The following is a 24,411-nucleotide window of genomic DNA, read 5'->3' on the forward strand; positions in this document are numbered from 1 at the left end:
CTTAGATCGGACCGAAGGCGGCGTAATTCAAGGTTTTCTAGGTCTAGAATTTCAAGTCTGGTGGCATAAGGAATTCTGCAACGAGTAGAGGAGTGGAGAACTCTTCTTGTGAAATATTTCTGGACTTTCTCAACTGTGTTAATATCACATACATGATATGGGTTCCAGACTGATGAACTGTATTCAAGCATAGGTCTAGCAAATGTTTTGTATGCTCCAGTTAGTAGTGTGATATAGGTCATCTAGTCCAACCCCGCCACCCAAGCGAGAGACCCTACACCCATGATGGCGAACCTATGGCACGCGTGCCAGAGATGGCATGCAGGGCCCTCACTGTGGTCACATGCACCATTGCCAGCTGCTCTTCTGGTCTCTTGCATATGTGTGCCAGCCAGCTGGTCCAGAAAATGGCCCGAAAAACACCCCAAAAACAGAACGTTTTCCAGGCCCAAAAAATGGCCTGAGAATGGCCTGTAAAAGGTCTGAAAAACAGCCCAAAACAACCCCCCAAATGCCCCCAAAACAGGCATGCGTGCACCGGCCAACTGGTCTTTGGGTTTCTGGTACTCTGGCATGCATACATGCACCACTCGGTGCCAAAAAGTTTCGCCATCCCTGCCCTACACCATTTCTGACAAATGGCAGTCCAATCTCTTCTTGAAAACCTCAAATTTCTATCCGTTGCTTCTTGTCCTGCCTTCAAATGCTTTGGACAACAGGTTGACCCCCCTCTTCCTTGTGGCAGCCCCTCAAAATATTGAACAATTAATCAGTGACTTGCTTCCAGAAGTTGGGGTGCTCCCTCACCAAAGTTTTTAAGAAGAGACTGGCCAACCATTTGTCCGAAATAGTATAGGGTTTCCTGCCCAAGCAGGGGTTTGGACTAGAAGACCTCCAAGGTCCCTTCCAACTCTGGTATTCTGTCCCATTGTTCTGTTCTGTTATTGGAAGACTGCTATCATGTCATCCCTAGTCCTTCTTTTGACTAGACTAGCCAAATTCCTGCGACCGTTCTTCATGGACGTTATTCGTACGTATTTTATAACTGTGACGGGTAGGCTGATCTCTTCAATAGAGTTGGAATCAAACAAGGGTGGAAAGCCCCCCCCCAAAAAAGGCACAATTTCTAAATGCTCCCATCTGCAGCCTTCAAAGCAGCAAGAGGTCGTCGGGGTAGAGAAGGCAGAGACACGAATGGGGTTAATCCCACCCCAACCCAAGCGGTTTGCTTTACATACCGTAAATTACACTTTCTGGGCATCACGATTGCACTTAGCAATTGAATTACAAATTAATCCTCAGGGGGAATTGAACTATCATGTCCAAGCTCTTTCTCTCTCTCCCTCCCTCCTTCCCTCCCTCTCTCTCTCTCCAACCCCCCCTACTCCAACCCACACACAATCTTTCTTCCTATGTCCTTTTCAGTCGATTGTTTAACCCTCGGGTGTCCGTGCTGAGCCGTAGGATCCATTTCTGAACGGTAATTCCTTTCATTACTCCGCTGATCAGTCACCCAATAGCCTCAAGATCTACATGGAAACTCACTCAAATCCCAGTTTAAGGCAATCAAGCCGTGATGCTGTGAAATGCCATCGGCTTGTCTGTCCTCAGGCAAGCAAAGGGTTGCAAAAATAATTTTTTTTTTTAAAAAAAGCAAAAAGCGAAAGAAAGCCAGAAAGCTTACGTTCAGCCATCCACACAACCTTGTATGATTTCTGGAGAATTCTGGACGTTGAAGTCTTCAAGTTGCCAAGGTTGAGAAACACTGCAATACAGTCTCCTTCTCTTTGGGATATTCACCAATATCTCTGAAGCGATGAGTCAGTGGAACAGGAGTTGCCTAGAAAGTGTGTCAATAAAGCTTTGAGTCCTCGGCATCATTTTTCACCAAGGTTCCATTGGATAGAACATAGAGTAACAAGGTTGGAAGGGATCTTGGAGATAGTCTAGTCCAGGGGTCTCCAACCTTGGCAACTTTAAGACTTGTGGACTTCAACTCCCAGAAGTTGAAGTCCACAAGTCTTAAAGTTGCCAAGGTTGGAGACCCCTGTTCTAGTCCAACCGCCTGCTCATGGCAGAAGATCAGGGGTGGGATTGTCCCAGTTCGCGCCTATTCGTTAGAACCAGTTGTTAACATTCTAAGCAGTTCAGAGAACCGGTTGTTAGAAGAAATTACTGGACTAATCCTGTAAGGAAGGCAGGAAGGAAACATTCTGGTGTTGCTTACAGAAACTGCCTCTCCGTTAACCCTTATTACGTTCTTGGCAGGACTAGACTTCCTGTCTCTGGAACGTCTCTGGAGTTTTTTCCCCCTTTGCTGGTATTTCGCTTGTCTGGAGTGACCATTCAAAGTTACAATGGCACTGAAAAAAGTGACTTATGACCCTTTTTCACACTTACGACTGTTGCAGCATCCCCACAGTCACGAGAGGCCAGGCGAGGAGATATGCATGCCTCGATGTGAGTGATATTGAATTGGCCATGCCCAGCCAGTCCCATGACCACCAAGCCATGCCCACCTAGTCACATGACCACCAAGCCATGCCTACTACCTAAGCCATGCCCACAGAACCAGTTGTTAAAAATTTGAATCCCACCCCTGCAGAAGATCCCATGCCATTCTGGACAAATGGCTGTCCAGTTTCTTGTTGAAAATCTCCAGGGTTGGATCACCCACAATTTCCGGAGCCAAGCCATTCCACTGATCCATTGTGCTCATTGTCAGGAAATTCTCCTTATGTTCTAGGTTGGGCAGGGGGTTGGACTCAAAGACCTCCAAAATCCCTTCTAGCTCTCTTCTGATGGATTGATCATGATCGTGCTTGGTTAGAATATGGCCCAGGACCCCTTGGCCTCCATAATCTTTTCTATCATCGGAAAAAAACTCACCCAACAGGAGCTGGATTCCAGATGAGTTGGTCGGAGTGGCTATTAGTTGAGTTTTTGCAGCATTGACCTCAACAGTTCAATGGACCTCAACAATTCAACGGTATTAAAGTTGTCAGAAGACATTTGGCTGGGATGTCTGAGTTCCAGGCTGGCCTGGGAATTGGGGAGAGAGAAAGAGGGGGAGTGTGGAGGATAACCTTTGGGGTTATGCCTGTGACTTAATCATCGAGGGCTATGATTGTATGGATTTTATGTCCCAGCCTTTTGTAAATCACTGGAAGTCCTCGTGAGGGCTGGAGGTATGTAAATGCTATTATTAAATGAATAAGTAATGATGTTCCTTTAGTGTTCTGCCTAAGAAAACTCTGGGTTGTGTGTGTGTGAGAGAGAGAGAGAGAGAAAGAGGGGGAAGAAGAGAGAAAGGGAGGGAGGAAAAAGAGAAGGAGGAGAGAGGGAGGGAGGAAGAGAGTGAAGGAAGGAGAAGAGAGGGAGGAAGAGAGGGAGGGAGGAAGTGGGGGAGAGGGAAGGAGGGAGGGAGGAAGAGAGACAGGGAGGGAGGGAAAAGTGGGAAGGAAGGAGAGAGTGAGAGAGGAAGGGATGAAGAAAGAGGGGGAGAGGGAGGGAGGGAGGAAGAGAGTGAAGGAAGGAGGAAGAGATGGAGAAAGAGGGAGGGAGGGAGGGAGGGAGGGAGGAAAAAAGGGGAAGGGGAGGGAGAAAGAGAGAGAGGGAGAGGAAGGGAGGGAGGAGGAGAGAGAGAAGGGGAGGAAGAGAGACACATTATGTTTAATCAATATACGCAGTCTGATTAACCCATTATATCTGGGTTTGTGCCACACAAGGAATCACCAACCTACTGGTAGAGAAAAATGAACAAAATAATTCAGTCGTAACCAAAGAGTAGCAGCTCTTGTGCATGCAACCCCAGCCGTTATATCTGCCTTTGTTAAGCATGTTGCGTGAACCCAGCTTTTGGGTTCATATGTATGCGTGGATCCGAATGTAAGCAAGAATTTCTCTCTTCCGGCTCATTCCCCTCCTTCCAGGCTGGAGGGAGAGGGAAGAGAATGCACGCTTCATTTGCTAATTGCCTGTATGCGTTTGCTTTTCTAATATATTTCATTTGATTGCTGGGGATGTATCGTTTAATCAATATTTGGCCGATACAGATTGGTGTTTACTCATTTCGAAGTCAGTTCAGTCAGGCTGCAGGATCTTCCTGCCCAAAAAAAAAAAAAAAAAAAGTGGGGGGGAGAAAAGAAGGCATAACAATGCAAATTTCCCCAATCCGGACATTGGTATTGCAATTTTCTTCTCGTGTATATTTCTTTTGGGCAGAAACTACATTGCCCAGTTCTGGGACATTGAATGTTGAAGGCCAGCAGCCTTCTGATACACAAAGAAATCCCTAATGTGCAAAATAGATCCGTTCCTGTAAAATATGTAGATCAAATGAAATCTGAAATAATGGTCCCTTAAAGGGATGATTGTAAGCAGTGGTGGGATTCAACAAAAATTTACTACCGGTTCTGTGGGCGTGGCTTGGTGGGCGGGTTGTGGTTTGGTGGGTGTGGTGTGGTGTGGCTTGGTGGGCGTAGCTTGGTGGGCGTGGTAGGGGAAGAATACTACAAAATCTCCATTCCCTCCCCACCCCACTAACCTGCTTTCCAGCTCCGTTCTCCTGTGCAGGGCAACCAAAGAAGACCCAGCCAATCAGCTGTGGGCATGGCTTGGTGGGTGTGACATTCTGTGGGTGTGACTTGGCTTGGTGGGTGTGGCAGGGGAAGGTTACTGCAAAATCCCCCTTCCCTCCCCACCCCATTAACCTGCTTTACAGCTCCGTTCTCCTGTGCAGGGCAACAAAAGGAGACCCAGCCAATCAGCTGGGATTCGAGAGGCAGAGAATAGATGGGGGTGGGGCCAGTCAGAGGTGGGATTTGCCGGTTCTCCGAACTACTCAAAATCTCCGCTACCGGTTCTCCAGAACTGGTCAGAACCTGCTGAAATACCACCTGGTTTTAAGTCAAGTATTACCCGTATTCAATTTAGGGGTTAAAGAGAAATCGTGAACTGATGAAGTACAATGTCTCTCCTTATTAAGGAGCAAAAACAGATGACGGTGACTGAGTTCACACTTCCTTCTTGTAGGGTTTGAGGGTGGAAAAATCTGGATGAACCCAAGAAAGAGAAACCTTGATTTTTTCGACTTTTGATCTGCTCTCACCCTGGTCCCTCTACTCTTTCTTGGAGTCATCTATATGGGATCCGAAAAAGGAGGATATTCTGCAATTGTTTTTATCTCTGGCTTCCTGCGCAATTAAATTTTATGGCAAAATTGTTATGCTGTGTTAATACGTAAAGCTTTCCTCCTTTTTATTGCCTGTTTATTTTTTTATTGCCTTTTCAGAAGGCTATTAGAAAGATTCGCACTCTTCTCCGTGTGAACTCAGTCGAGCAGTGTATTAAGGTTTCTTGATTCAACCCTGATGTTCATCATCTGGGGTGCCTTCTGGGTTTTCATCCTATTTTTTTTCCCCAATCCTCAGGTGTCTTCGCTTGGCGGACCTCCTGAACAACCCATGTGGAATACTTCCTTCCTGTTTCAAGGAAGGGATGGTGCTACCGCTTTTTCAGATGATACGGCCTTGCTCATTGAATACTATAGATCGAGTAAGTCCCAGGTGTGCTGTGTAACAAGGAACTGGCATCTTCTTTCTAAGAGATGAGAATGAGCTCAAGAAGGTTGCCAACTCTTCCCAGATCATAGGTCATCATAAGAACCATGCTGTAGGGCATGGCAGCATCTAAGGTAGGGTCCAGAGCTGATAGAAGACCCTCTTGCAGCTAGATAATCAGTTCAAACTTAGTTAACAAGATGGAAAAGAGTCTTTGTAGCTCAGGGTTGATCTGTGGGGTCCTTGGTGCTCTCTGAGCTTGGTTGTTTCTTGAGGACATTTCATGACCCAACTAGGTAACATCATCAGTGCTGGTAGGGAGTGGGGTTTGCTCTCTGTTTATTAACAAGTGGCTTGCCCTGTCAGTCTTGGTGAGAGTGGTCTTGATGGTTCCTGGGTTAGGCTGTGGTTTACTGAATGATTATTTGTCTGAGTTGGTAGTTCCTTGATTGGGGTATAGTTAACAATGAAGAAATTTAAAAAAAAAACCCCACTCCCTTGTAGCACTGATGATGCTACCTAGTTGGGTCATGCAACGTCTTCAAGAAAGCAACCAAGCTCAGAGAGCATCAAGGACTCTTTGAGAAGCCTCATTGAATGGTATCCCAACTAAGGGTCCATTTGGTTAAGGATGCAAAGGTCTCCAATGCAGAACATTTTAGACTAATTTTTGAACGTTCATCCTAGGTCCACTCCTAGCCCAGGGTTCCCAAACATTGGTTCAGTGTAGAAACCATGCATTCAGTCTCAACTTTAAAACCCAGAATGAAGTCTGAATGGGAAGAATTTGAAGTCTAAAACTGGCAGATTCTGAGAAAGACAAATCACTTCGTTTTATTTTATCTTTTGTATTCCTCTACAAAGTAAGGGGAAGCTAAACCACTCTTTGTTCTTCTCCAACACTGCCAGCACCAGGAGAAGATCTGGAAGGCACATCAAAGTTTTTAGGCTATTCCGTGCTGCCACTGACCAACCGAGTTTACCGAAAACTTGCAGCAGATAGTAGCCGAAGTGGAATTAGGGTAGAAAATCTACCCATCCAGGTAGGAATGGGTGGATCAAATTATATTGGAATAATATTGTTGTTTTTTTTAATGGATGAATTACATCACATTTGTGCTCTAGGTCATTCTCTTCCTGCTGGGCCCATTTTGAGATATATGGACTTCAACTCTCAGAAAGCCATGTTGGTTGGGGAATTCTGGAGACTGAAGTCCACACATCTCAAAGTTTCACAGATTGGAGAACACTGTTCTAGAACAGTAGGGTATTGGTTCTGTCTCAAGCTGTCAACTTAAATGACATGGGTATGTCTTAGAAGAGGGTTCATCTTAGTCTTTGGAATAAGTCAACGAATGAATGAAACTCTGGATGACCAAATGAAGTCCTTCCAGTCTTTTGATGACTGCTTTGTGGAGATAAATAGAGAAGAATTCTCGTTCTCCTGTGCTTCTTGAAAACTTTTTTGAATATCTCCTTTTAAAAAAAAAATACAGCTTAGGTTAGCTGGCTGTTTAATTTTCTCCAGCCAAGCCATTTTACAATATTAAGAAGGAAACTTGCATAATCAATTTTATTAAGGCTTTAGAATTCTTCTAAGGAAACGTGAGTAACGAATTCTACCTACTGTGTGGATTTGTGTTAATTGGTTTTGCCTTCTGCCTATTATTTCTCCAGGATACCACTATGAAAACCACATCTGGTGGACTCCCAACTGTCCAACTTGGCCTTCAGTTAGTCAATTCAGAGGTAAGGTTAGGAAACAGCCGTTCACAAAGGCTTGGTCGCTTCCTACCAGAATGTCAAATGTCTTGATTGCAGTCAATCCTTGGCCTTAAGTGGTCGTAATCCATATGGGACTGGAAAAATGAATAGTTCTCATCCTTGATTTCACATATCTCGGAAAAATAGGGGTGTGGAGAAAGAGAGGGGAGGGAGGGAGAGACAGAAAGAGAGAGAGAGAGAGAGAGAGAGAGAGAGACTGAGACAGAGGAGAAGCAGAGAGAGAGAGGAGAGAGAGAGAGTGTGTGTGTGGTGTTCACGCAACACATTAAACTCTAGGTCTAAGTTAAGAAAACACATTATGAAATAAACCACTTTATCATTTATTGTGATAGCCCAATTCTTGTTAATGCTACGAGTAAAGGTAAAGGTAAAGTTTCCCCTCACACATCCATGCTAGTCTCATTTCCAGCTCTAAGGGGCAGTGCTCATCTCCGTTACAAAGCCGAAGAGCCAGCGTTGTCCGAAGATGTCTCTGTGGTCATGTGGCTGGCATGACTAAATGCCCAAAGGCGCATGGAACGCTGTTACATTCCCACCAAATTGGCCCCTATTTTTCTGCTTGCCTTTTTTTATGTGCTTTCGAACTGCTAGATTGGCAGAAGCTGGGACAAGTAACGGGAGCTCACTCCATGACACGGTGCTAGGGGTTCGAACCACTGAACTGCCGACCTTTCTGATCGACAAGCTCAGCGTCTTAGGCCACTGCTACGAGTGGGTTACCACAAAAGGCCAACTCACAAACTACCCCATCTCATCTGACCCTAGTCCCATCCGGTTTAAGAATTCAGCCAGGAAAGGGAGACAGGATGGTGTCGGGAGAAAAGAGAATGACGCAACAAGTTTCCCAACTTTCTACATGTAGCCATGCTTGGAATTCAATTCTTCTCGGGAGCAAAATAATTCATATTCAGCCAGTACACGTTGGAAACACGTCTTCTGTTCGAAAATCGATGCCTTTCCAAGCTTGTGCAGGCTCGCTCGGCATATGAAAGCTATGCAAATGTGGTATTTGTCTAAAGAGGCATTCTTGCAGAGGGAAATGCACAACAGATGTGACACAATGTTCCCTAATTTTTTTGCTGTTTTGAACCTACCATCTTGTTAGACCTCTGCCTGGTCTGGGGCTGGATTGAATTAAGCTTCCTTCCATCTCCTCCTCGTGATTCTATCCAAGCCCTGTAAAACCACCAGAAACCCCGGGCGGCTGGGCAACCGACTCGACTAAAGAGCGGGGCCTCCTAAACCCATTTCATGAATATAGATGATGTTTGACATGGCCTTGGAAAGCACCCCCTGGCTGCCTTCCCTCTCTCCTCTCCGCAGGCTGGCAGTCTTGAAACAACACAGGTTGAGAGCAATTCATAGCTAGGCACCGCTTTCAGCTCGCCGGGGCTAAATTACATCATGGAAGGATGCTGGGTGGAAATAAGAAAGGGAAGAGGAAAAGAGAGAGGGGGAAAACACAATGATTGTGCAGGCAACTCTTGACCCACAAACAACAATTGTTCTCGGCAGAACAATTTGCAAGACGGGAAGCGGTCTTCAGGAGGACCCAAGGAGCATTGCATCTCCCAAAACCGTCATCAGTATGAGTCAGTGGCCAAGCCTCCGAAATTTGATCACATGACCATGGGGGGGGTGTCGTAAGTGTGAAAAAGGGTCATTGGTCACTTTTTTGGTGCCATGGTTAACTTTGAACTGTCCTTAAGTGAAAACTCCCTGTAGAAGACCAGCGTTCAGCTTGTAAGAAGCCATGATGCTTTTGTGTTCTTTCTTCCAACTTGGGGCCAAATTCACACCTGGCGGGTTAATTCTTTTGCTCTTTTCATCTGGAGGGTCCCCTCCCCCCCCCTTCCCAGGGTTTGGGGCCAGGCTGTCTGGAGAAGCACTTGGGAGAGGAGGGGGTGGGGGGGCTCTGCACGTGATGAATTATTCACAGGGGCGTCAGTAAGTGCAGAATTAATCCCCCTTTCTTCCAGCTGGCTGCTGCACTAAATTATCACTCCTGGTCATGCGGGAAAATGCTGCAGAATTCATTTAGCTGATTATTGTTTTGATCTTGGAAGGACTGTCGGTTGTGGAGACCCTCCCCCACTCATGCTAATACACAAATACACAAACAGGAGAGAGGAGGGGGAGGAGAAGGGGGAGGAAGAGGAGGAGGAGGAGAGGTAGAGGAAGGAGAGGAAGAGGAGGATAAAGGAAGGAAGGAAGAAGAAAAATAATAATAAGTAGAGGAGGAGGAGAGGAAGAAGAGGAAAGGAAGAAGAGAAGAAGCAGAGAAGAAGAGCAGGAGGAGGAGGAGAAGAAGAAGAGGAGGAGGAGGAGGAGGAGAAGAAGAAGAAGAAGAAGGCAGGAGGAGGAGGAGGAGGAGGAGGAGGAGGAGAAGAAGAAGAAGAAGAAGAAGAAGAAGAAGAAGAAGAAGAAGAAGAAGAAGAAGAAGAAGAAGAAGAAGAAGAAGAAGAAGAAGAAGAAGAAGAAGAAGAAGAACAAGAAGAAGAAGAACAAGAACAAGTTTGGAACCACCAATGTCCTCAACCTTTACAACAATAATAAAACATCACATTTATACACATTTATAACTCTGGACAGCACCTTCGATCCTACAGACCTCTGTCCATCTTCCATTGAAAGCAAGAAGCTCACAACCCTGTATTTTAATTTATTTGACACACACAGAGAGAGAGAGAGACAGAGAGAGACAGAGAGAGACAGAGAGAGACAGAGAGGAAGAGAGAAGGAAAGGGAGGGAGGGAGGGAGTGGGAGAGAAGAAGAGAGGGTGTGTGAGAGGGAGAGGGTAGGAGAAGAAGAGAGGGAGAAAATGAGGCAGAGAGGGAGAGAAGAAGAGAGGAAATGGGAAAGGAGAGAAAGAAAGAAAGAGAAAGGCAGAGAGAGAGAGAGAGAATGTGTGTCTTGGCTCTGGAACATCCATGGAGCTTTCTAAAGCCATCCATGGGGGTTAATTAATTCTAAAAGGAACAGGGATCTTAAGCCATCATTTCTTTCTTTCTTTTTCATGCTTGCTGTCACGTTAAACTGCCTTAACACGATTCCACCCCCTCCCTTCCTTACCCATCTTTTCCTTTCGTTTTCTTTTTAAATACACACAAAAAGAAGATCTTGGCTGATCAGAGTGAAATTCAATATGCTGCCATGTGTTGTGGGGCTCCCTCCCCAGTGACAGGTGCTGATGGATTGCTAAGTGCCTAGTGGGTGAGGGGGGGAGTACATAAATTAAAGGATGATGTGGGATGATGTACAACCAGGGTGGTCAGTCCACCAGCTGCCTGCAGCCCCCCCCAATTAATATCTTCTTCTTCTCCTCCTCCTCCTCCTTCTCCTTCTCCTTCTCCTCCTCCTCCTTTCCTCCTTTCTTCTTCTTTCTCCTCCTCCTCCTGCTCCTCCTCCTCTTCCCACCCCTACGGTAATAGCACACATGAGCATTCTTCACACGACCACTAGGCGGTAGTGGAGAGTTACCATTCCATGCTGTTTTGCTGCTCTCTCTATTGGTCACACAACATATTGCAGCCACACTGCTTATAGCTGTACTTTTCATAAAGTTACGGGTCTGTGTAAGCAGCCCTGCCCATTTCTCCGTTGTCCCTTTCCTTGCTCCATTGGGCAATAAGTTAAAAGCCGACGCACATAAAGTCTGCATGATTCTCTTAACAACTACAATGGTTTGCCTAATACCCAGGCAAAAAAAAAAAAAAAAAAAACGGTCGTAAAATCAGGCTCAAGTCACTGCCTTGCTTAGAGGTCCCAAATTGTGGTCCCAAATCCTGGTCATAAGGAAGATTATCTGTATAGATAGATACATCCATGCACACTCTCACATCTCTTGCTGGAGGTTGTTTTCCCAGCAGAATAATGTTCTTCCTGTGAGTTGCAACTCTGCTCCTCTAAGCCCATCCTCCTTCCACCCTTTCCCAACATCGTTAGAGATCATGATTGCTGTGGAAATTATAGAGCAGTGATAGAATTACTACTGAGCAGGAACGAGTCCACCGGCTTCGCTTTGTTAGACAGCTAATGAGTGGCAGACAGCGAGGCCACGGCGAAGTGGAGCAGGGAGAAAAAAAACGAATGTCTTTGTCGAAAGGAAAATTTGCCAGTTTTCGCTGGCTGTTCCCAGAGGAAGTTTTAGGGGGGAATTAATTGAATTAGGGGAGCAGATGAGGCAAGCTTCGTTGGTCAAGGTTTGCTCCTTTAGTTTTTTTTTAATCAGATGGGGCAGAGGAGGCGATAATCATTCCAGTCGATTCTGGGTCCCATCTGGGTGGTCAGCTTGGCGGGATTGACAATGAGGCCTGCCTTTTGCAGGAAGTCCTTTTGGGGGTTGTTTGGATTTAATTGACACCTGCCAGGCGAAAGCCTCATTGTTGATGCCAAGGAAGGTTGGCTGAGGTCAAGCTTGGCTCCCCAGCTGAATGAAATATGTAGATGGGCAGGTACAGGACAACTGATGCCCTGCATTCTGTATCAGTCAGCCAGCTCCACTGCAAAATCTCAGGGATCTTCCTTCCAGCAACGGATGGAAACTAATCGAGAGAAGCAACCTAGAAATAAGGAGGAATTTCTTGACCATGAGAATAATTAACCAGTGGAATGACTTGCCTTCATAAGTTGTGGAGGTTCACTGGAGGTTCTTCAAGAAGAGATTGGAGAAACATTTGTCCAGAAGGATATAGGATCTTCTGCCATGAGCAGAGGGGTTGGGCTAGAAGATCTTCAACGTCCCTTCCAATCCTATTGCTCTATCTTCTATACAATGGAACCTTGGTAAAATATGATGCCAGAAGACTCAAAGACTTTACCAGCAATCCTACTTCCAATCCTATTGCTCTATCTTCTATCCAATGGAACCTTGGAAAAATATGATGCCAGAAGACTCAAAGACTTTACCAGCAATCCTACTTCCAATCCTATTGCTCTATCTTCTATACAATGGAACCTTGGTAAAATATGATGCCAGAAGACTCAAAGACTTTACCAGCACACTTTCTAGACAACTTGTGATCCACTGAGTCATCGGTTCAGAGATATTTCTGAATATCCCAAAGAGAAGGAGATCAGATTGAGGTGCATCTCAACCTTGAAGATGAGTTGACTTCAACGGTTGGACTAGAAGACCTCCAAAGTCCTGTTGTGCTATTCTGCTGATGTTCTGCTATTAAGGACCAGGGTGGCTCACGTAGTTAGGATGCTGGGTTGACAATTTGCAAGTCTGTGTTTGAGGTCCGAGTGCTGCTGGGTGAGCTCCTACCATTCACCCCGGTTCCTGCCAAACTAGCTGTTTAAAAACAGGAGTAGATAAATAAATAGCTACCACTTGGGTGGACTCATTGATGGGGATGTGAAAGGAATCCCCCAACTGGGCATCCCTTGGGCAACGCTGATGTCACTGGCACGAAAGCGCTTTGGTGGTTTTGACATGGAACACTATTGACACTATTCTGTTATTCTGTTTGCTCCTTTTCTTCCAAGTCCGGAGACAGATGCAGGATTTCAGAAGATGAATCCAAGAATAGACATAGGAGTCCTGCCTTCTTCTTCTCCATTAAGACTCAAATAAGCTGTCACAGCCTGGAGTCACGGCATCAGAATTGGCGGCAGCCACTTTGCTGCCAGACACACAGAGTGGCCAATTTAGCCAGTTAGCCCTAGGATTGTAGGAAATGAAGACATCATATTGGTGAGCACGGAGAGGTTGCCTTAAGCCTTGATGGAATTCTCCTTAATTAACCACCCATCTCTGTTTGCTCAAGACCATCTGCCATTTGTTAGGCTCCTTAAATGCCTCTCGATGGCAGCTTCAGAACAGATTTGCCCAGCTATGTTCAGGGAGGACAGGACATAACTTGAGGACCATTGAGTCATTGTTGTGTGTCTGCCTTGGAAGTTAGTTAGTTGGTTGAAGAGCTGTGGTGGCGCAGTGGTTAGAAAGCAATATTGCAGGTTAATTCTGCTCACTGTCAGGAGTTCGATCCTGACCAGCTCGAAGATGACTCAGCCTTCTATCCTTCTGAGGTTGGTAAAAGAAGGAAGGAAGGAAATGAAGGAAGGAAGAATGAAGGAAGGAAGAAGGGAGGAGGGAGGGAGGGAGGGAGGGGAGGGAAGGGAAGGATGGAAGGAAAAGGAAGGGAGGAAGGAAGGAAAGAAGGAGGAAAGGAAGGAAGGAAAGAAGGAAGAAGGAAGGGAGGGAGAGAGGAAGGAAGGGAAGGAAGGAAGGAAAAGGAAGGGAGGAAGGGAGGAAGGAAAGGAAAGGAGGAGGAAAGGAAGGAAGGAAAGAAGGAAGAAGGAAGGGAGGGAGAGAGGAAGGAAGGAAGGAAGGGAGGAAGGAAGGAAGGAAAGAAGGAGGAAAGGAAGGAAGGAAGGAAGGAGGAAAGGAACGAAGGAAGGAAGAAGGAAGGGAGGGAGAGAGGAAGGAAGGGAAGGAAGGAAGGAAAAGGAAGGGAGGAAGGAAGGAAGGAAAGAAGGAGGAAAGGAAGGAAGGAAGGAAGGGAGGGAGGGAGAGAGGAAGGAAGGGAAGGAAGGGAGGAAGGAAGGAAGGAAAGAAGGAGGAAAGGAAGGAAGGAAGGAAGGAGGAAAGGAACAAAGGAAGGAAGAAGGAAGGGAGAGAGAGAGGAAGGAAGGGAAGGAAGGAAGGAAAAGGAAGGGAGGGAGAGAGGAAGGAAGGGAAGGAAGGGAGGAAGGAAGGAAGGAAAGAAGGAGGAAAGGAAGGAAGGAAGGAAGGAGGAAAGGAACGAAGGAAGGAAGAAGGAAGGGAGGGAGAGAGGAAGGAAGGGAAGGAAGGAAGGAAAAGGAAGGGAGGAAGGAAGGAAGGAAAGAAGGAGGAAAGGAAGGAAGGAAGGAAGGAAGGAAGGAAGGAAGGAAGGAAGGAAGGAAGGAAGGAAGGAAGGAAGAGCTATCGTGGTGCACTGGTTAAAATGCAGTATTGCAGGCTATTCTGCCCACTACTAGGAGTTCAATCATGACCAACTCAAAGTTGACTCAGCCTTCCATCCTTCTGAGGTCAATAAAATGAGGACCCGGATTGTTGGGGGCGCTGACTCTGTAAACCGCTTAGAGAGGGCTGGAAAGCACTCTCAAGCAGTATATAAATCTAAGTGCTACTGCTATTTATTTAAGTATGAAGAGCAGCTGTAAGTCATACTACCCAACTCAACGCCGTGGTAACTCTGAAGGGTCACTCAATGAATGGCTCTAAGTCGAGGACTAGCTGTAGGGGTGCTCCTCCTGGAAATTGCGCTAAACAGCCTTTGGTTGAGGTTTATCCCATGAAGGACGGTGTGAGGTCTTTTTTTTTTCTCACCCGATATTAAAAGACCCCGTGGGTTTTACCCATCCAAGCAGAAGAAGGGAGTCAGAATAGAAGTGGTCCTTCAAGGAGGTTCAGAGGGGAATGACAGAATGTGTGGAATCAGGTTAAAAAGAAAGCCAGCAACTTTAGTAGTAAAAGGAGGAAATCCATGCAAGATGCAATGATCAAAGCTTGGTGATGGCTTGACATTGTCTTCAGGATAGGAGCCCTTTGTCTCTCGAAACTAATTGCAAATAAGTGCTAGGGAAGAACATGAAACAGATTGCCTAAGGAGGGATCCAGAGGGGTCTTTCTATTCCCCGAAGGTAGCAAATGAGTGCTTTCTACTGCAGGGCTGCTGATGGAAATCAAAGTCTATTTTGTCATGCTTATTGAGCGAAGGTGATGCTTCAACGGGGAGGGAAGTCTCGGACCAAAATGCACAATCCTTCCTCAGCTGGTTGCACGTGGAGTTTTCCAACAATATTTAACAGAATAACAGAGTTGGAAGAAACCTTAGAGGTCTTTGAGTCCAAACCTTGCTCAAGTAGGAGATCCATTCCAGACAAGTGGCTGTCCAGTCTCTTCTTAAAAGCCTCCAGTGGTGAAGAACCCACAACTTCTGGAGGCAAGTTGTTCCACTGGTTAATTGTTCTCACTGTTAGGGATAACATTGTTTACCCTAACTGGTTTGGGTAAAAAATAATAAATAAGTTATCATGGTTTGTTGGTTAAAGTGTGTGTAACTTTAACTACAAGAATGTAATTAAGGGTGTGGTTGTAAAAGCACCATAAAAGAAGCAAGTCAATTGCAGCTCTCTCTCTCTGGCTTAATGATCCCTAATTACTGGATGGATTGATGACTGCGTTTTTCCTTACTGGAACGGAGGAGAGAAAGGAGTGTTGATTTCTCAACGGAGAGAAGAGATAATACGGACTGATTTATTGTAAGTGAACTGACATTGGCTATTCAACACGGATTTTGCAAATTGAGTATCCCTGACTGGACTGACTGAAATGATACATGACTAATGGACCGTTTATTTTGACTATGCTATAATTCCTAATGGAATAAACTATATTTTTGATAGCACAAGCGTATCTGTATTTTTTTACTGCGTGTTAACTAAAATACAAACTTATCTCACACATTTACCTGTCTGCCTATCTGACTACGCTACACATTCTGTTTAGTTTGTTTTCCTTAACACTCGTTGGGGAATTCAGGCTTAACACTCACCATTAGGAAGTTTCTCCTTAATTCCAGGCTGCTTCTCTCCTGGATGAGTTTCCATCCATGGTTCCTTGTCCTGCTTCCAGGTGCTTTGGAGACCAATAGAGTTGCAAGGGACCTTGGAGGTCTTCTAGTCCATCCCCTGCTCAAGCAGGAGATCCAAAACCATTTCAGACTAGTGGCTGTCCAGTCTCTTCTTAAAAGCCTCCAGTGATGAAGAACCCACAACTTCTGGAGGCAAGTTGTTCCACTGGTTAATTGTTCTCACTGTCAGGAAATTTCTTCTTAGTTCTAGGTTGCTTCTCTCCTTGGTTAGTTTCCATCCATTGTTTCTCATGTGGCCTTCAGGTGCTTTGGAAAAGAGGTTGACCCCCCTCTTCTTTCTGGCAACTGCCTAGATATTGGAAGACTGCTATCATGTCACACACACACACACTCACCAGTCCTTCTTTTCCTTGAACTAGACATAGCCAATTCCTGCAACAATTCTATATATGGTTTACCCTCCAACCCCCAAAAGAGTCTCACTGTCTTTTTTATATGGTGGGGACCAAAACTGGATGCAGTACTCCAGGTGTGGCCTTACTAAAGGCTTTATAACGCAGTACTAACACTTCACATGACCTTGATTCTATCCTTCTGTTGATGTAATCTAGGATTGAATGGTTTTTTTTAGGGGTGCATGGAACATTTCTCCAACTGTTGAAGGTGTGTTTTATATAGCAAGCTTGGTTACTCTTCCTTGGTTAGAAACAGGTCCAAGATCTTTAAGGCAACTTCAAGGCTGGCCATCGTAATGTCTTCTTGTTTTGTTCTGTCTAGAGGCCAGATGGGTTTCTGACTTCATCAGCCACAAATGGACTTCCCGTCCTGGATCCAGAGTTGGTGGGAGAGCTCGGGACAATCAAGGAACCGTGGACAAGGCCAACTTCCAAAACTGAACAGAAGACTACTTCGGCTAGAGAGTCTGTGAGTGATTTCTTTTATTTTATTATGGTCCTCGCTTCCTAGCAACGTCATAGAGCGAAGCTCTCTTTAACTGTGAAAACAGTAGAAATCATGACACCCTTGTAATATCTGTTTCCAAGAATAAGCAGCAGGGTGGCTTGCAAAGAGGTAGGTTCTTAAAACATACAATTTATGGGCTAACCCAACCTCAGAATCCCAAAACAGTAGCTTGATTGGCATGCAGTGATTGCAAAACAGAAGAATGCAGCAACTCTACCAGATGCTTAAACGCTATCTGTTTCTTGTAGCTCAAATGTCATAGGTTCATCCATGTTGGAGACAGTAATATCTTTGGGTCATTAAATAGACACCAAGGCCCATCCCTTCCACCATCTCTCCAAGTCTGTTGGAGTCTCCTGGTCCTTCTCTTCTGTTCTTCACCTTCTTTCTTCCCTTATTCAGGAAGAAACTAGAGAGAATAAATGATGCCCTGGATGATTTTGTGAATTGGTGAACCCAAGGGACAGGAAAAATCAATGGGTGTTAACAACCATGACCAAGTGCAGATGAGATCTATTTGTAGATGAAGAGCATCTTGTCCATCCCCCATCCCCCCCCCCCGAATTATGTCAATGTTAAGGGATGGGTTACCCCAAAACTAATTTCAACTATGGATTTGATTGAGATCATCCAATCAATTTAAGCCAATTAAAAAAAAGGTTCTACAGGTATATAGCATGCATGTTTGGAAGTTTCCACCCACTGATAAATCCATCTGAATGTCTCCAGTCCACTTTGGTGTCCTGAACTGATTTGGTGATTTGATTCCAAATTGAGAATGAGACCCCTCTAATCCAATCTTCGAATTGAATTTTCCAACAGTTTGAGAAATTCCTGCCTGTCCTCATTCTGAGAAGTAACTTGGCTGCTAAGTTTCAAGGCTTTCAGCAAGATGATGAGTATTTGATTGTGAACCCATTTAGTGCATTGCTGGCTATTACAGCTACATTATCTCTAGACCTCAGGCCCACTTCCAGCTCATAACTGTCAGCTCTGTGACCATAAGACTGACATCAGCAAAACCTGGACATGGATAAAATCATTTCATTGGGCTTCCAGACTGACCACTGGCTAAGTGAAGGCCTTGGGGTGTTCCATCAATCTTAATGTAAGAAACAGACACAAAAGGAACAAGGCATTAGAGCTCAACTATTCCATATCTTGGTGGACTATCTAGTTGGGTGTAGAACATTGGAAGGACCCAGAGAGAAAGCAAAGAGAAGGTGGCTGTTAGATAAAGCTTAAAAAGATTTCCACTGCAATTTATTTCCCCCATGTAGATCAAGATCTTTGGTGTTTCCATAAAGTTGGGTTGGGTGTAATCACTATCCGGCTTAGATTTTAGCAGTAGCGAAACAAAGGGGGCACAATGGAAATGAAATTAAAAGTTGGGTGAAGGAAAACAGAAAAGGGGAGAGTTGGAGACAGATGGGCTGTGTGTAGAAGTAGCAAATTTCCAGCCAACGTTGACAAGATCTTCAAGAGCCACACATGTGGAGCCTTCTGGTAAAAACTGCGATGATGAAAAAAATGGGTAAAACATGAGTCAACACAACAGCCATCTTTTCCTAGTTGTGTCCTAGCATCGGATGCAAATATGTGTGAGTCAAGGATTTGCAGCACTACACCACAATGTAGGTGTTACTGCTTTTCCCTTTGTGCCTCCCTAGCTCTTCTACAACTCAGTTAGCAAGGGAGCTACTATTGGGTGCAACCTACCAGTATAATATTCAGGGTGGGGGGCTTCCCCTTTAAATGGCCTACATCCCCCCATGAAAGTTTGAGAAATTTATTTGGCCTTTTTTTTTTTCACTCCTTTGAGTGACAAAAGTCATCCAACTGGATGGCTCAGGTCAAAATCTGGGAGAACTGGAGAAAGAGGGAAGAGAATAGAGCAGATCTGTGTGGATTCAGGAAAACGAAATCATTCCCTAAAAGAGTCACTTTGGTGGTGTGGAAATTTGATGAATAAAATGGGCATGTGAAAGCAGCGATCGGAAAGTAGCAAAAAGGCACAGGAAATTTTCAGAACACACAAAGACTATTCTTCTTTCAATGACCGCTCATTGTCGCGATGCTTTTAGAGAGATAATTTGTATTTCCAATTGTTCGTGTGGCCTTAAGAGCCATTTTGGAGTAGAGGCATCAGGCTAGAAAGCTGGCTGTGAGTTCTAGCTTCAAACAAAGCCAGCTGGGTGACCTTGGCCCAGTCTCTCTCTCTCAGCCCTAGGGCAAAACCACTCCTGAAAAACCTGGCTAGGAAAACTGCAAGAGCTTGTTCAGGCAGTTGTCAGGAATCAAGAGTGGCGGGAAAGGAAAGAGGAAAGGAAAGGAAAGAAGAAAAGAAAGAGGAAGAGGAAACCAAGAGGAGAGGAAAGGAGAGAGGAGAGGAAATGAAAGGAGAGGAAGAGAAAAGGAAAGGAAGAGGAAAGGAAAGGAAGAGGAAAAGGAAAAGGAAGAAGAGAGGAGAGGAGAGAGGAGAGAAAAGGAAAGGAAGAGGAGAGGAAAGGAAAGGAAAGGAGAGGAAAGGAAAGGAAAGGAAGGAAAGGGAAAGGAAAGGAAAGGAAAGGAAAGGAAAGGAAAGGAAAGGAAAGGAAAGGAAGAGGAGAGGAGAGGAGAGGAGAGGAAAGGAAGAGGAAAGGAAAGGAAAGAAGAAGAGGAAGAGGAAACCAAGAGGAGAGGAAAGGAGAGAGGAGAGGAAATGAAAGGAGAGGAAGAGAAAAGGAAAGGAAGAGGAAAGGAAAGGAAGACGAAAAGGAAAAGGAAGAAGAGAGGAGAGGAGAGAGGAGAGAAAAGGAAAGGAAGAGGAAGAGGAGAGGAAAGAAAAGGAGAGAGGAAAGGAAAGGAAAGGAAAGGAAAGGAAAGGAAAGGAAAGGAAAGGAAAGGAAAGGAAAGGTAAGGAGAGAGGAGAGGAGACGAGCCACTAAATTCACATTACATCTAATTCTGATTGCGTGTGCCTAAAAGCACAAACCCTGACAGGCAGGAACATGGATCTGCTTCAGGTACAAGAATCATCATTGCAGCATGTTGAATTCTCAAGTAGTGTGGCACCATCCGGCAGGCCTTCTGTGCTCCTGGCACACTGTGGGCAGCCAATCCTCTTCCAACTGGGCTGAAGTTGTGAATTACAGGTGGACGCCTTGAGAAATCTGGGCAGCCTTTCCAATTATTTCCATATATATATTTTTTGTGCCGATGGGCTCAGGTTTGTTTGTTTGTTTTTGCAATCTTCCTACCACCATCTAGTGGACAATACTTATATCAACAGCCATCCTTCTCATCTCTTAGAGCAGGGGTGTCCAATCTTGCCAACTTTAAGACTGGTGGACTTCCGCTGCCAGAATTCTGGCTGGGGAATTCTGGGTGTTGAAAGACCACAAATCTTAAAAGTAGGTTTAACAACCGTCGCTTAGAAGTTCTGCTAACATTGCTTGCATCCAACCAGCAGTCCTTTAAATATGTGGGCACTGCACTCCCAGATGTCTCAGCCAGCTGGTAGATATGTTCCTCCATCCCTTGAGCTGTAGTTCTCAAACATCTGGACTGTGATGGTTGGAAGGACCAAGTGATAGTCTTTACCTCTTGTAGGTAGCTTTTCTTTTGACTTCTGCTGAGGTTGGAGACCCATCCATCTCCCATGCTTTCATTGATTACCCCATGTAGCCAATTTAAAGAAAGAAAGGAAGGGAAAAGAGGCAAGTCCTTGCATTTTGTAGCAATCTCTATATCAGGGCCAACCCAGAACACTCGTTGAATTCATGCTCCTAGAAACTGGTGCCCAATTTCTTGCACAGCTTCGAGTGGGGAGAAGTTCTAAAAATGGCCGATCTTGTGCGCCCTTATTTCACTCAAAAGGAGGAAGAGGAGCTGCAAACCTCTTAAAGAAAGAAATACCTCCACCAAGAAGAGTTAGGTCTAAACGAGAGACAGCTATTGTTTTTGCTTTGCAGATCGTATTTTAATTCCCCTCAAAACTGGCTTTAGTATTCAGATACAAAATGCAGGATGTGGAGGATAGAATTTTACCTCTCCATGGATCCTTTGGGTGTGTTTTTTTCCTACAAAAGGAGAGGGAAAAAAAAAAGAGACTGGATTCTGCTTTCTACACACACACACACACACACACACACACACTGAAGAGATTGTGTGCAACAGCAATTTACAAGCACCCCGCCCATTCAGGCTTGCTTCAGAAAAACCTTGTTGGGTTTGTCACAAAACACTTGATTGCTGGATGATGTACAGCTAATTCCACAAGCCAAACAGAGCTTTTGAAGTGCTAATTAACAGCCCCAGTGAAAGACGCTCATTAGTTCTTGTTATAGCGAGCTCATTAACGAAACCTCAATTGTTGGCGCTAATTAGAATCCTAAGCCAAGCAGAATAGGATGGCCAAAGCGAAAGAGGCAGGCAGGCAGGCAGGCAGGCAGGGCTGAATAGTGACAGACAGACAGACAGATAGAAAGATGGCTCAGTTGTTTTAATTCATTTCTTTCTTCATTAACCAAACCCACCATCAGGACATCTGTGTTGAATGGCTCAACCCTTGAGCAACTTGAAAACTTTAGGCTCCAGTTTTTATAGAGAAATATACTTTTACTGAATAAGAAGTGGTAGCAACAAAGGAAAGGCAAGATCCGAGATAAAAGGTGCGGAAATTACACATAGCAAGTTATCCCAAGTCCCGACCCACTTCCAACAATTCAAAATGGACATCCAGTCTGAGGTGTGTATAGTGTCAGGTGGCATCTCACACATCTGGTATGCCAAGATGGTTGACCTTGGCCAGTAAGCAGCAAAGCATCCCAACTGTTACAGTTCACACAACTCCAACCTCCAGCACCCTTCCCCTCACGAGGCCCAATTATTCCTCCCCCCCCCTTTTTTTATGGCAGCTGGAAAGATTTAAGCAGAAGAAGGAATCTTGGAGGCTGACACTTACCATTTACAACGGCACTGAAAAAAAGTGACTTAGGACCATTTTTCACACTTACGACCCTGGCATCATTCCCCACAGTCACGTGATCCAAATCCAGGTGCTAGGCCACTGACTCATCTTTATGATGGTTGTAGTGTCCTGGGCCCATGTGTAACCCTTTTGTGATCTTCTCACAAGCAAAGTCAATGGGAAGCCAGATTCAGTTAACAAACAGGTGACTTAACTTAACATCTGCAAGGGATTCACGGTGGCAAGCGGGGTTATAAAACGTGACAAAACCAGGAGTGGGCTGCTTAACGGTTCGCACCGGTTCACGCGAACCGGAGGTTAATTTTACATCCGGTTCATCCAAACCGGTCGACCAGCTGGCTCGAACCCCCACCCCCACCCCCGGGAATCTCCACACGGCCTGTTTGGGATGCAGGTAAGCGGAGGGAGGCTCGGGGAGGGCAAAAAATTGCACCTCCTGGAAGTTTGGGAAGGCCAGAAATGGGCCCATTTTCACATTCCACAGAACCTCTGGAGCAGTGGTGGGATTCAAATTTTTTTTACTACCACTTCTAGGGGTGTGGCTTGGTGAGTGTGGTGTGGCTTAGTGGATGAGGCAGGGGAAGGATACTGCAAAATTTCCATTCCCTCTCTACCCCACTAACCTGCTTTCCAGCTCCATTCTCCTGTGCAGGGCAACCAAAGAAGACTCAGCCGATCAGCTGGGACTCAATGGGAGGCAGAGAATAGATGGGGGTGGGGCCAGTCAAAGGCAGTATTTTTCAGTTCTCCAAACTACTCAAATTTTCCGCTACTGGTTCTCCAGAACTGGTCAGAACTGGCTGAAGACCACCTCTGCTCTGGAGCCCGCGGAGCCCGTTTTCTCCCTTCCGGAGGCTCGAATGCCCCCCTGCCATGGTGCAGGAGGCCAACTAGGCCACGCCCACCATGGCAACGTCCACCCAGCAACCAGGCAGAGAACCACTTGCTAAAATTTTTGAAGCCCACCCCTGGACAAAACTCACTTAACCAATGTCCCAATCAGCAACAGAAATGTTGGGATCAGTTGTGGCTTCTAAGCCAAGGACTACCTTATGCTACAAACTTATCCGGGTGCCTTCCAGTTAGTTTTTCACTCTTGGCAAACAAGTCTCTACAATTTTCTTGCCAACGGTTTCCCAGAAGTGCCGTGCCATCACCTCCTTCCCTGTGTCGAAAGCAGAATGATTTAAACCTGGTCATTAATTAAACAGCAGCATTAAAAAACAAAAACAAACAAACCAGAAGGATGTTTCTGGTCAGATCAGGAACTCTTAGTGATGGTCAGTTAGGATGCCCACCTTGGACTGTGGAGACCCAGCTCCAAATCTCCACCAAACCAGAGCTCTTTGGGTCAATTCCATTCCCATTTACAACCCATTCCCCAGAAATGGATTCTGGAAGGGGGAAAAAAAAATCAACAGAAGCCCTTTGGAAAGCTGCTGTGAGCGTTCTCAAATATAAATGCAATAAATCAACCAAGGATTGGTTAGCAGAACTAAATAGCCCAGTTCCAAATTCCATTCCACTTTAAAACAATAAGTAGGACATTTTTTTTTAAAAAAAAATCCTATTTATGGCTCCTCCTATTAAGCATCGCGGAGTTTGAAGCCCATATTATACCTGTCGTTCAAGCAGTGTTGTTTCTCAAAGGCTACATGTTCTTTTAAAGAAGAGATTGGACAACCATTTGTCTGAAATGGTATAGCCTGAGCAGGGGTTGGACTAGAAGACCCCCAAGGTCCCTTCCAACTCTGTTTATTCTGCTATTCTTTTTTATCCTTCCTTCCTTCCCTCCCTCCCTCCCTCCCTCCCTCCTTCCTTCCTTCCTTCCTTCCTTCCTTCCTTCCTTCCTTCCTTCCTTCCTTCCTTCCCTCCCTCCTTCCCTCTTTCCTTCCTTCCTTCCATACTTACTTATTTACTTCTCCAACACCAGAGTTTTTAAAGAAAAGATTAGAAAACTATTTGTCTGAAATGTTAGTGGGTTTCTGTTTGAGCAGGGGGTTGGACTAGAAGACCTCCAAGGTCCCTTCCAGCTTGGTTATTCTGCTGTTTTATGATACTAGGGAACCCTTTATACAGAGACAAAGACGAATGTGAGGTCATCTGAAAAAGCCAGCCCGGGTTGTGTGTGTGTGTGTGTGTGTGTGTGTGTGTGTGTGTCCCCTTTCAGCTCTTCTTTGCATCTTAGATGGAAAGGGCGGTCTGCTGTTTTGTGATTCCAGGGGAGGTGGGACACTTTCTGAGCTTCTCTTTGACGCCTCAACTAAAGATGGTGGGTGGGAAGTCCCTGGATCACTTGAAGACTTGCCCCACTTGCAAAACACAACGCTCTGAAACCCTGGCGGCAGAATGGCATGATTTCAATATTCTAGCGTGCTCCTTATCTCTGGGAAACAGGCTGACCCGAACTGGTGAAATGCTTGTCTGTTCAGAGAGTTACGTGTGTAATCTGTCAGCTTTTATCGTCTTGCTTGATATCCTATCAGCGTTTGGCAGCTGGGACTACACCCTGATGACGATGCCCATCTCTTTGGCCTGCTTAAA

At 45.3% G+C, this 24,411-nt stretch overlaps 1 protein-coding gene across 1 annotated transcript in view; it reads left to right on the forward strand.

The window, feature by feature from the left end:
* CCDC33 (coiled-coil domain containing 33) overlaps positions 1-24,411 on the forward strand; it is a 107,288-nt gene that overhangs the window by 62,901 nt on the left and 19,976 nt on the right. Inside the window, exons 10-13 of the mRNA XM_087972527.1 lie at positions 5,433-5,556; positions 6,471-6,604; positions 7,239-7,310; positions 16,710-16,856. Coding sequence (XP_087828653.1) covers positions 5,433-5,556; positions 6,471-6,604; positions 7,239-7,310; positions 16,710-16,856 — 477 coding nt within the window. The remainder of the gene's footprint in view (positions 1-5,432; positions 5,557-6,470; positions 6,605-7,238; positions 7,311-16,709; positions 16,857-24,411) is intronic.

This window comes from Notechis scutatus, chromosome 11 (assembly GCF_049901735.1).
Source record: "Notechis scutatus isolate UNSWTSFEM ecotype Mainland chromosome 11, rNotScu1.2, whole genome shotgun sequence".
NCBI lineage: Eukaryota > Metazoa > Chordata > Lepidosauria > Squamata > Elapidae > Notechis > Notechis scutatus.